The sequence below is a fragment of the Plodia interpunctella genome, chromosome 6 (assembly GCF_027563975.2).
Source record: "Plodia interpunctella isolate USDA-ARS_2022_Savannah chromosome 6, ilPloInte3.2, whole genome shotgun sequence".
Lineage (NCBI taxonomy): Eukaryota > Metazoa > Arthropoda > Insecta > Lepidoptera > Pyralidae > Plodia > Plodia interpunctella.
This window is the reverse complement of record NC_071299.1, coordinates 6,796,669-6,809,019: the sequence shown is the minus strand read 5'-3', so window position 1 is coordinate 6,809,019 and position 12,351 is coordinate 6,796,669. Positions and strand designations below refer to the sequence as shown.

At 37.0% G+C, this 12,351-nt stretch overlaps 1 protein-coding gene and 1 long non-coding RNA gene across 16 annotated transcripts in view; one reads left to right on the top strand and one right to left on the bottom strand.

The window, feature by feature from the left end:
- Positions 1 to 12,351, bottom strand: part of heph (hephaestus) — a 359,023-nt gene that overhangs the window by 61,052 nt on the left and 285,620 nt on the right. For 2 of the 15 annotated variants that reach the window (XM_053746140.2, XM_053746133.1), the window contains one exon: positions 8,602 to 8,622. The exons of the other annotated variants lie outside the window; for them this stretch is intronic. In XM_053746140.2, the coding sequence (XP_053602115.1) occupies positions 8,602 to 8,622 (21 nt within the window). Of the gene's footprint in view, positions 1 to 8,601; positions 8,623 to 12,351 lie in introns of those variants that run through there. 15 annotated transcript variants of the gene reach the window in all.
- Positions 5,990 to 8,507, top strand: LOC135309728 (uncharacterized). Its single transcript, XR_010369912.1, has 3 exons — positions 5,990 to 6,403; positions 6,776 to 7,005; positions 8,336 to 8,507. It is a non-coding gene; the product is annotated as an uncharacterized LOC135309728 (long non-coding RNA).

Sequence of the window (12,351 nt, the reverse complement as noted above, 5' to 3'; positions counted from 1 at the left end):
TTATGTGTTCGCGAACAGATAGCGATATTGTCGTCCCGAAAACACTTTCCCTTGTTTTCTCCGAAAATAGGGAAGGAAGAGCTAGTTCGGAAGACAGCTTGATCCGGAGAGCGGCCGTTTCGGGCCAGCAACAAGTCTTTGCCTCATACGAGCAGACAACGAACTTATCTCGACTCACTAGAGTCCATTTTAACATGCTCAGTTCACGAAAAATAAAAGAACTCATACGTGTCTAAATGTATGGCGAGATGGAGAGAAGATAGAAAGTTAAAGTGATGGAGCGTTACAAACATTAGGTAAATTGTTCGGGGATACGAGAGAGATACTTTGCTATATTTTGCATGAAATATAGGCTCATCGATACGTAAAAGTAATGTGATGAGATTGAATACACAAATTCGGAATTTCAATATAATAATATTGGAAAAGGTACTAAAGTACACATCGGTAACAAGAACCAATACCACTAACAGGCAATGCTTGTACTTTACATGTTGTATTTTGTGCAATAAAGATAGATATAAATTCCACCAATGATATAATTGAGGAAGTTTATATTTTAACTGAGGAAGAATATAAGGGTTTAGCACATAGGATACATTATATTCGGAATCTCCCACCAGAGCGAAGACCCCGGAGCAACTAGTAAATGAAATGAATATATGTACCAAAATATAATACAATACAAATAATATGAAAGTAAAATAAAAAAAATCTGTACATTTGATATATTTACAAAAAATAATTTAGGGCGATGAAGAAGTAGTAACAGATGATGTCTGTTAGTTTGTAAACGCAAATCTTCGGAAGTGCTGGAAGGATTTTTTAAAACTTTTTTTTGTATAGCTCTAAAGACGGTGCAATATATAGGGTATATATTTCTTTGCAAAATGGATGAATGAACAGCTTTTATGCGTTACTCTAAAGGACTACCTAATCTATAAGAGATATGGAAATGACACGCCTAAGCAAAAGTGGTTCGGATTGACAAGCATTTCCTATAGAGATACAAAAATCAAAGACCTTTTCATCATTTGATGTGGAATTTGGAAAATCTGAATTAGAACACAAATGGACTAGCTCCTAGCTTAGTTATTCTGTATATATATATAATCATAATCATAAACTATCCGTGTAGTGAAGGCGATAACAGTATAGGTCTAATTTTCGATGATGACAGATCATATATAATCGTTAATATACTCCGTCCAGCTGGTTTTTTTTATACTTTCGTACTTATAATTCACTGGAATTAGTAGATAGTCCACGCGCACGATAGGCTTCAGCTTGTACCAAATATAATATCAGTACAAATAGACGAGCTAAGATTTGTTGCTATGTACGAAAATAGTGTTAAAAAAAACATTTTTGGCATAGATTCGTAGTTTGTTTCATTGTGAGAACTCCAAATGAAGCCCGATTTAAACAAAAGTTGGAGACATCTCGTTAAAAAGATGCTTATGAAAGGAAAAGATTCACGAAAAATTCCAGAGATGAAAATAGACAATAAAGGCGCAACGCGAAGGCGACGGTATAAGTTTTCAATTAACAGAACGAAACTTGAATCGGCGTCTAGCGGCTTGCCTGTCAGATAGTCAAGGAAACTTGAATAATATCGTGTAAAAGTATAGGAGCAATGGACTGTACAATAGTTGGCAATAGGTGCTTATGGGAAGGTAAGTTGGCAGAGGTTTCGGTGCGCCCGGCAAACTGAGTGGGTTAAATGGAGCGTGGACGCAGCCAAGCCCGCTGCACTTGTTGCAATTTCTCTCCACTCCACAACTTAATTGTACCGAGTGCGCCCTTACGTTGCTATAGACGAATGGCGTTAATTTCGCCGGAAAGGTTGCGTCCATTACTCTAATTGCGAGCCGCATTTCGTCTAAGCATCTCAGAAGTTCGGCCGGCGGCGAAGACTCCTCGAACAAACTCGGAAAATTCGCAGACTACCAAAGAGCATGGAAGTAAACGAGGACATTTCTCTAATATTCTTAATTAAGCTTTTAATGTAATTGAAAGAGTGGAGACACGTCACCGATTCAAAGAGTTTCCCGAGACACCGTTGCCGCACCCCTTGCCGCCAAAAATACTCTTAGATAAATTACTTAGCAAGAGTTCGGCGCGCATACAAATCGGCCGGCGATTCTCCATATTTCATGTTACCGAGCCTACCACCGCTCGATTTCACACGCGGGAAAATTAAGGCGCGGTTACACTGTAAAAACTTTTCTTTCAAGTAACAAATCAAAATGTAAATCTGTACACGGTGTTTGGGAATCAAATTTTAGTTTCTAGTAATTTTTGAATGATTGAAAATGTAGGGGTTTCATTTTTTTATCATAGTGTGTGATCGAAATATTTAAAGAATAACAAGATGCAGAATATTCAATACAAAATTAAACAAGAGCTAGCAATGCAATTCTCTACGGTACATTTTTTTACAAATTATCCATACTTCAGCACATCATGAACGTGCGGCGCACTTCGTCTCGGTGAAAATTAAGCCATTTCCGAAACAGGGCATCGCGTTCGACTTTATTACTAATCGAGTCACGTCACAAAAAGAATTTCCGATATACAATTAAAGGTGAAACGGGCTTCGAGGATCCCGTACCAAGGTGGGGCGCCAATAAAGCCTGTGATTTTATATCGTGTCCCTTATCGAACGAGTCAATCTAATCTAATCATTTATAAAATTATACGAAGATTTAAAATATGCTAATAAATGCTACATTAAATAGACGGGCTGCTAGTTTTTATTATATTTACTTGACAAAGAGAGCACCTGAAAGCTATTTACATTTATTTTTAAGTTTGGTTTAAGTTTTTATTAGATTTGTTTAGTAATTAACTTTTAGGATTAAATATATATTTTTTGTGCGTAGAGTAATTTTGTATTTAATTAATCAGTATCATTCATTAGTATATGGTGTTATGGATAGTATATGCAGTTAGACTGCAATTTATCGATAGGACATAGCGAGAAGGCAAATAACATGTACAATAAATTTGGTTACAGCAATCGGGCCAAGATACTGCGGGGCGGATCGTGAAATCGCCAGATTGTCGCGAGAAGGCAAATAACCAAAGGCACCTGTGTGCGATAATGTTACGCCCCGTCTGGCCGAAAGGGCGAGGAATCAATTAGACCGTTTCCCGAATTGCGTAACGGCTCTAGTTACGAGCGCTGCGAGTGGGTCCACAGCTGCTTTTTGCTCATCTAACCTCTTGTTATTGCGCAATTGACATCGAACGCCTCAGATTAAGATATTACGTATTCATCGAATATTTTTATCTAGTTTATTAGGTTTTTGATAATGTTTAGAAAACCGTCGATTGTAAATTTGCTGCAAATTTTAAGTATTAATACATATACGTATTAATCATATTTAATAAGTTTTGTTCTTAGTTTATTATCATAACAAAATACAATTGACTATATAGCTTGAAAACTAGTTACAGCGGCAGATGCAAAAATTTCGTTGAAAGTAATTAGTTTATTTGTAACCTATAAAAATAAATTATTACATTATTGAAGCTTACACGTATCAAATACGTACGAACAGCCAAATTGCAGCAAGTTACCGCATGCAGTGGTTACCACATTTGATCAGTGATTAACAAATGTGCGCGAGCCGTGCGCTTATGGATTGCTTTGTGAACACCGCGCAGCTTAACCCGACCGCAGCCGGAGGTATTTGTATACTTGATATTGCAAATTGGAGGGAAATTACAAATTGCCCGTGTCATGACGCAGTTGAAACGTCCGGTTCTTGTATGTAATTCGTACGCTGTCCCTCGACAATGTTTTTAGCATGGATTTAATAAGTACTTCGACGGAGTACCTACTAATTCCAAGGATTTTAGGAAAATTTAATCAAATATTTGTGTTGTTAATCTCTGACCACTTTTTTTACTTTTAAGTCTCAGCGACACGCAGAGATCGAAATCATTTTTTAAGAAATAAAAAATATATTTTTTTACCTTTCAAAGGTTTCTCGAAAGAGATTTGAAATTATAAAATTAGAATCGTTTTAAATCAAATCATAGACCTGCCCGAATCAAATTCGTCTCTTTAAGTACCAAAACACTTCTGTTTTTTTACATTGTAAGCACAAACCGAGGATGGACAGTAAGTCAAACCGTTAAGTATATTTGCCGCTTACTGTGTTTGTTCAATGATTAACAGGCTCACGTCGCTTGCAGCCTCCGGTTAAACATTTGCTTGCTGCATGCACTGCCAGCAGCCGGGGTAACCACAATTATACGTGTTCCAATTAACAATTACCTATTTTATGGCCACTGTATAAGGTAGATTTGTTATTTTGTGATTAATTAAACTGTCTATACTGTACTATACCAGATGTCTGAATCAATATGAGTAGGATACAAGGTAAATCTGACATAATTTTTAATGATTACTTTTAAAAAATCAATCCCATTCGCGTAGCTTCATTCGTTACTCTGTATCACTTTCAGATGATTCAATTAGACAGGTAGTTTCAGGGTGTTTTATAAGATTATTAATTAATACAGTTACTCAACATATAAAAAACTAGCGTCCTATCCCGGCTACGCTCAAAAACATAATAAATTAAACACTTAAACCTTCCCCAGGAATCACTCTTATCTACTGGTGAAAATCTGTTGGTGAAGTTTTTGAGTTTATCGCGAACAGAGAGACATACAATAGCGGCAGAGAACTGTGTCTTATAATATGTAAAGATATTGTTGTGGAATAATGTGCTAATTAAAATGGGAGTAAGGCGAATTTCTCGTATTGTTCGGTGTAGATTGCCGCGTGAAGTAGGCCGTACGTAAATTATTTAGAAGCGGCTACGCGGTCGACTCGGCCGCAATTAATGAAGTGGACCAAGCCGTTTGTCAATGCGGGTCGGGTCCTCACCTCGACGATCTGTTTTCGAAAATGTGTCAGTTGCAACCGACCATGCCATGTTTTATGCTTTTTCCCCTTTATATAGTATAAAGGGGATCGCCGTATGTAAGATAAGGAACTAAAAACATTTAGAAACGTCGTGTGTGAAATAGAAAAGGCAGTGGAAAACAACTCCATTATTATTGGCAAGAAAAAACTGTGTATTTTCATAATGTCAACGACAAGAGCTAACTTCGACTTTTTGTAAATATGTAAACAATTATTGGTTAATTACGTTGGTAAATAACAATATATATGTATTCAGGTATAGTTCCGATACCTGCTACGCGGATTTAACTATATATCTACTCGTAAATACTCACTATAGGTACGTTAACTGATGTAATACAATTTAACATATCACATCCATTAGGCTCGAACACTAATGCTCTTTCAGGAGCTTAATATCATGCGACGATATTCTGAAAGATGATTATAAATCTAGTGAAGAGGTCTAAAGCGAGTCGCGGGCTTGCCGTTAATTTTAATGGTGAGATTTATTTGTCAGGATTACACGCGATTTGATCTAATTCTGAGGCGGTTTGCACGAAGCTACGCAGTACTTCGCAATACAAAACTTGGAAGCTACAGAACGAAGATAAAACAATGTAATGTGTATTGGCTAAATACTTTGAAAACAATGTAAAAACTCGTTTTTTATTTGCCTTTTTTATTTTATTTTTTATTTATAGTGCGAAACTACAATGATGACATTATTAGGATATGCTACAAGGCAGCGTAACTTTTGCTGTGTCATGGGCAGCGTGTTTTGTGGCAAGCAGGTTTGAGAGCGCCTCAACCGACCGTTGCGCGGCCCCGCCTCTGTAATCGTTCCGTTTAAATATAATTGCAATAAGTTAATAAAATCCCACAGCGCTTTTAATTAATTTGTGGCGACACAGGCGCCCAATTAAATGGGGATCCGCGAAAATTCATAAAGCGACGCTGTGTGTCTACATGCTATTTTTGTACTGCCCGTTTGCGATGGCGACAAGCGTCAATTTCAAAGCGAAAAAATAAATATTGTGTTTAATTGATTTCATTTAGTGATTGTCCAATCAATGAGGGCTGAGTGCTGTTACAATAATAATCGATGTGTAAAATTTCAATTATACGGCGATTTGTTGCCGGGTGTTCTGCATCGAATTGTCATTTTGCGCTCATCTGAAATCATGAGGCGGAAAATGACCAAAATTCATATTGGGCAGCGAGTGAATTAATCGGTAAGGAGAAGCAACGAAGCTCGTAGTGGAACTGGGCGTCTCCGTTGGGGTTCTTATTGTAAATATGCATTAGTGCGGATGACGGCGGCACCCGGCCCTCATTACGCGATGTGCCGGCCGTCAAAGTCGTCGTCGATCCGAACCGTGAGTGTCCCGGATACAAGCCGCTCAATTATGTTAATGGCTTCGTAGCATTCTCTCGACAACAGTACTGCCTTCACCTGATTGATATGCACCAGCTACGGTACGTTACATCGCGCATTGTATATGTTTATGATAATTACATTGCACATGAAACGCCCCGCCTCAGATGAAAGGACAACGATGAAATGAAAGTTAGTTGTCATTTCGCGCAAAATCAATAAGACGCATCAATAAAAAAAATACATTTTATTTCCCAACGTGGCCTAGGCGCAGGAGGATGATTGATAGCGCTCTGAACATACACGTTTATTGGACGAAGCAATAGACGGTATGAAATGGAAACACAAAATAATAAGGAAATATTATTATACAGGCGCCAGGCGTGGTCGTTATCAAAAATACATTAGGCGTCGTCTAAAAAGGGTGATTAAAACAAAACATAAAGAAATGATTATAGTGTTTTACTTTTCAGGCTAGCTAGAACTGTCGTTAATACGCACTTAGGGGAGGTTTACGATCCAAGAAACACGATTACTAAGTTTACAAACAAAATAAATACGTATTTCATAGCGTCAAAAATAAATAGCTTACGGGCTTTGGTCTCAAAGGAAGAAAAGATAAGAATTTCAAGATATAACAGATCGGGATCAGATGGCAAAAGAAAAGTCGCGGAAGAAATACAGAATTTCATAGCCGTCAACGGTGAGTTGGCAGAAACGCTGGTATAGCAGACGCGTGATTTTCTGAGAAATCGAGGAGTCGTACACCTGCTAGTATCCCCGGAAGATTTCTGGAGAAACGCCGACTCACGGGGTCGGTACACGCTCAAATTACGCGTAAAGCCGAACACAAAGGCTATGCGTATTCAAATTCCATTAATCTCCCCGGAGGAAGGTGGGGTAAAATGAACCGGCGCGGACAAAAACAATGCCGCTGGCAAATAACCGGCTCAGCATTGTTCCGGCAATTAGAAAGCTTTCCCATGTACCGACCGTGTATAAAAACAGTGTAACATCAGCACGATTCGCTGCCTATTGCTCGTTACCGTTGATGTTTATTACGGTTATTAGGACTAACCCGTGCGGTTCTATATTAACGTTTTCAGTAGAAATTCGATTTAAATTAATATAGTCACCAACATATAATAGCGACAAAGTGTTCGCATTAGTTTCATCGTCCCCGTCGCTAATTTAATCTTGCAAGTATTTGAGCTACGTCCGCATTGCTTTAAAATAATTGAAAACTGAAGGAAGAAAAGTTTCCCGATAATTTCAATTTTATTCGAACAAATTAAAATTTTTAATTATTACAAATTATTAATAATTTGACATATTGTCATAATAAATAACAATGAAAAAGTAATTCTGATATCAAATATGAATTAAATATTGTACAGAAAATAATCAACATTATGTGATCTGCACGAGACAACACGGATAATATCAATAATGAGAACATAATATTTCCAGCAAAGTTATCGTATGACGGTAATCTACCGAAATCCGGATCAAAGGTCGGCATCGGCGAATTAATACGGCTGACCGATAGCGAATCGGAGCAAATCAGACAAATGACACCGTTACGAGTTGAGTTTCAGTTAATCCGCCCGCCGGACACTCCGCGAGGGAAAAAATATTGGCCGTGTATGCATGCCGTATCAGTCACACTCGACATAGCTCTGTTGCTCTGTTTTTTTTTTTTTTTATTAAGGACATTGGCGTTTTGTTATCATTTTAGAGCATTTTAGAGTAATATTGCGTCAGCATTAATCATTTATACGGAAAATTAACAGTTAATTTTACAAGTATGATGAGGCGCTGTTAATTTTTCAAATTTTGTCAATGGCGAGGGTACAATTACAATCCCAAAAATATTCGTGCTAACCCCCCTGTTGTATACCTACACAAGCTCGAAAACTTTCGCCAAAATTAGAGTACGCAGACTTTTATCATTTACTTTTCATCGAAATTCAGATAACAAATTGCATGAAACTTTACTGTTATTAATTACTCTAACCGGTATTTATTTCCAGGCAAACGAAGTTCTCACCAGTAAATACACAGAATGCAATTATAGTAGCCCCGCAGAGCACCTAACTATTTTATTGTTCCGTTACGAGCAAGACCTCCCCTTATAGTTTATTACATAATAAAAGCACCTTTGGTGTCGGATTAACACATGGAATATAGTACTAAACCATGAGATTAGTTTAGTTTTACATACACATATTTTCTTCATTAGGATTTTATTTGAAGCAAAGTCCACATTGTTTGTACTTCCGTGCCTACTACTACTTACAGAAAAATCAAAGCGGCTTACCTGAAAACAAAAAATGGTTCCGTTAGTCAAATTATACATTCAACCCTAAACTGCGACTTGACAAGCTGCGCTGTAATGGTAACAATAGGGGCTTGCAATCACAAGGAGCTCAGTGCTATTGTTTTACCGCTGTTATTGCAGAGTGAGAGTAGCAATAAGCGAGCGTTGTTTGCTCGGGCACTATTGTAGCGGTTATTAGGACAGGTCCGAGGCACCCCGCGGCTGCTGAGGGTTAAGGGTTCGACGGGTTGTCTTATAGGATTGGCTGAAGCTGAAACCTTCGGCGCCGCAGTTACCTGTGCGACTTCGGCTCATTTGTTCGGATGTCTGTTTGTGAAATAAAAGGATATCTAAGAAGTATAATAATTGTCAAAATAATGTAGACTTTATTGGGATTTATTTTGATTACTTAAAACGGAACTACACATTAATTATAGATGAACCAACAGATGTGTTTTGCAAAATGGTCACTTAAATATAAATCGAAAAACCAGTTATTGGTTCCCACTAGTATAAAACAGATCCGTTTTTTTGAGCTCTTCAAGCATTAACTCTAGCCATATCTACGGTAAAGCCATAATCCGCAGTCGATGGTAACAGAATTCATTTTAATGATATTGTACAAAATTACAATGAAAAAAAATAATGAGTTATCGACGTTTCATAGTCAATAACATCACAATCTTAGTTACAATCAGTCACGATACAGTTAGCTAATGCTCTAATATGTGAGTATAGTGTACGATTTATTTAGTAAAACGAGTGTGCAGTCTGAAGCCAGTGCATGTAGTCGACAGGTGAAAAATACACACGATTATATGGAACACTGCCCGAGAAACGCAAGGCTACCTAAAGACTTGAGACTGAAAAGCTAATTCAGAAAAATATAAATAAAACGTCAAGAGTGCAAAAAGTTTAAGAGACACATTAACTTAAAAACACTGAGTTATCATTATCATTGCCATATTATTTATATCTGAAATTATTTATCTAAAAAGCAAAAGATTTTTACCATTTGGAAAAACATAGTTTCATCAAAATAAAAATTGACATTGGTAATTACAAAGTCTTTCTATTTTCTTAATAGTCAAATATTTTAGATTTTTTTGGACAGTTTATTTTTACGAATGAAGTACACGGTTTTATTTATTTATGTACGTTGTGTACATAAATAAATAAAACCATGTACTTCATTCATAAAAAAAACAGACAAAAAATCTAAAATATTTGACTAACAGTGTTTTAAAACGTACAAATAGATAACTAAATATAATCGTGCTACTTATACGAGGGCTGCTATTTATGTATCCGGAACTGGCCAATAATTCTAGAATATTTAAAAAGTAATTACAACATTTGAAAATAGAACTCTTCGGCTAGAGAATAAATATTTTTCATGTCCCTGTCATTTGTTTTTTCAATTGGCGCCAATTTTGAAAATAGCTTGTCTTCATTGCCATGGATTTAACTCGTGAACATTTTCGCGCGATGATTTATTATGATTTTCGGCGTGGATTAACTCAAAAACAGTGCATCGAACAACTGATTTTAACTTTTGGAGATGAAGCACCATCGAAAACCACTGTGTATTATTGGTTTAAGGAATTTCAACGTGGACGGTCTATGCTCACGGATGAAATTAAGAAGGGTCGTCCTAAATCGGTAGTGGTACAACAAAATATTGATGCTGTGCGACAATTAGTAATGCAAGATCGTCATGTTACATACCGCGAGATAGAGGCGTCTCTGGGCATTAGTATGACGAGTATACACGCGATATTACACGAACATTTAATTGTTAAAAAAATTTGTTCGCGTTGGATTCCGCACAACTTGAGCGTAGATCAAAAACAGGCTCGTGTCGACTGGTGTAAGAAAATGATAAAAAAATACAACCGTGGCACGTCAAAAGCTGTTTATAATATCTACACAGGTGACGAAACCTGGATCTATGCTTATGACCCTGAAACTAAACAGCAGTCAACGGTGTGGGTCTTTCAAGATGAACCGAATCCAACAAAAGTTGTTCGTGCGAGAAGCACTTTAAAGCAAATGGTCGCTTGTTTTTTGGTATCAACGGACATGTAGCTACAGTGCCACTAGAGAATAGTAGGACGGTTAATTCTGAATGGTACACCACCATTTGTTTGCCAGAAGTCTTTGAAAAAATACGAAAGAACAACCCACAACGCAGAATCATACTTCATCACGACAATGCTAGCTGCCACAAGTCGGCTGAAACAAATAATTTTTTGGAGGGTCAAAAGATTGAATTGACGGGTCATCCGCCGTACAGCCCCGACCTGGCACCCAATGATTTTTATTTATTTCCAAACATTAAAAATCAATTACGTGGTCAACGTTTTTCGAGCCGCGAAGAGGCCGTTGATGCGTTCAAAACACACGTTTTGGACATACCTCAATCAGAATGGAAAAAGTGCTTTGAAAATTGGTTTCATCGTATGCAGAAGTGTATAGATCATCGCGGAGAATACTTCGAGAAACAATAAAACCATATGTAATAATATATGTTTGTTTAATTTTGTTATTCCGGATACATAAATAGCAGCCCTCGTATTTATAAACATTTCTTCGAGTCGACAGTGGTTTTGTTATATCATTGCTGTCTTTTTAATCGTGAATTGACAGGCTAATTATTTCAAAGCTAGGAAAAGCGATCAAGCGATAATCAAAGGATTCTAGCTAGTGCAAATAATAGAGGCTGGCATAGCCGCTGATACGTTTACAACACTGCGTGCAAGCGCGGCGGTTGTCAGAATTACCGTTTGTATGTGTGTGCACTGTGGTCGTTTAGCGGTCCCCCACGTCGCTTGTTCTATCACCCACATTTTAATCAAATCTCTAAAATAAACTAACTTAAATATTTGGAACAATCAATCGAATGTAAACAGGATGTCGATTAGTTAGCACTCGTGGATTGCAGATTCGATGTTCGATGCTTAAAAAGTCCTAATCAACTTCTCGTCCTACTAATTACCACTTCCAATAAAAAAAATATGGAGATGTCATTTGATTTATAGAATTTATCAAGGATTTTTGATAATTCTAGTTTTTGTGTTAATCTAATAACTGGGTTCTTATGAAAGACAGTCGTTAGTACTAAGAAAATAATAACTATAACCTATTAAGAAACCCATTTCGAGTCACAAAAGGCTGCATTACGACAGAATGTCTATTGTAGAAGCGTAGGTTTTGTCAAACCAGCTGAGTTTTCGAACATGAAACGTTCGTCTTTTCACGCAAAAACTCGGCTCATTTATCAAATCACCGTTGTCTACATAACAGAGAGACGTGTATTGTGAATAGGCTAAAAAGCCCATCCGCACAAAACGGCGTCGCGACGATCTCACTGCATCCAATTACAAGTGAAAATAAACCTTAACTCTTAACGCTTACACCAAGCTGTTTACACCAAATTATTCCCAGCGTCAACAGGCCTCGATCGGAGCAGTAATTTAAGCGTAAATTAAACGAGTTAAATTAAACAAATAAAATTAATGAAAGCAAAACGCGTTGCGATTTTCCGGGCAAATACATTAGGAGATGGGCTCAGAAAACAATAAGAAATATTAAAACAAGTAGTTATTAAAAATTTTCACTATTATAGAGCATGTTTTGCGCGTTAATACATAAGTCTTTATTTATGAAACTCATCTTTTTAATCACAATTTTATTTTATTATATCCCGGTTGTAAGTAGCAATTATCA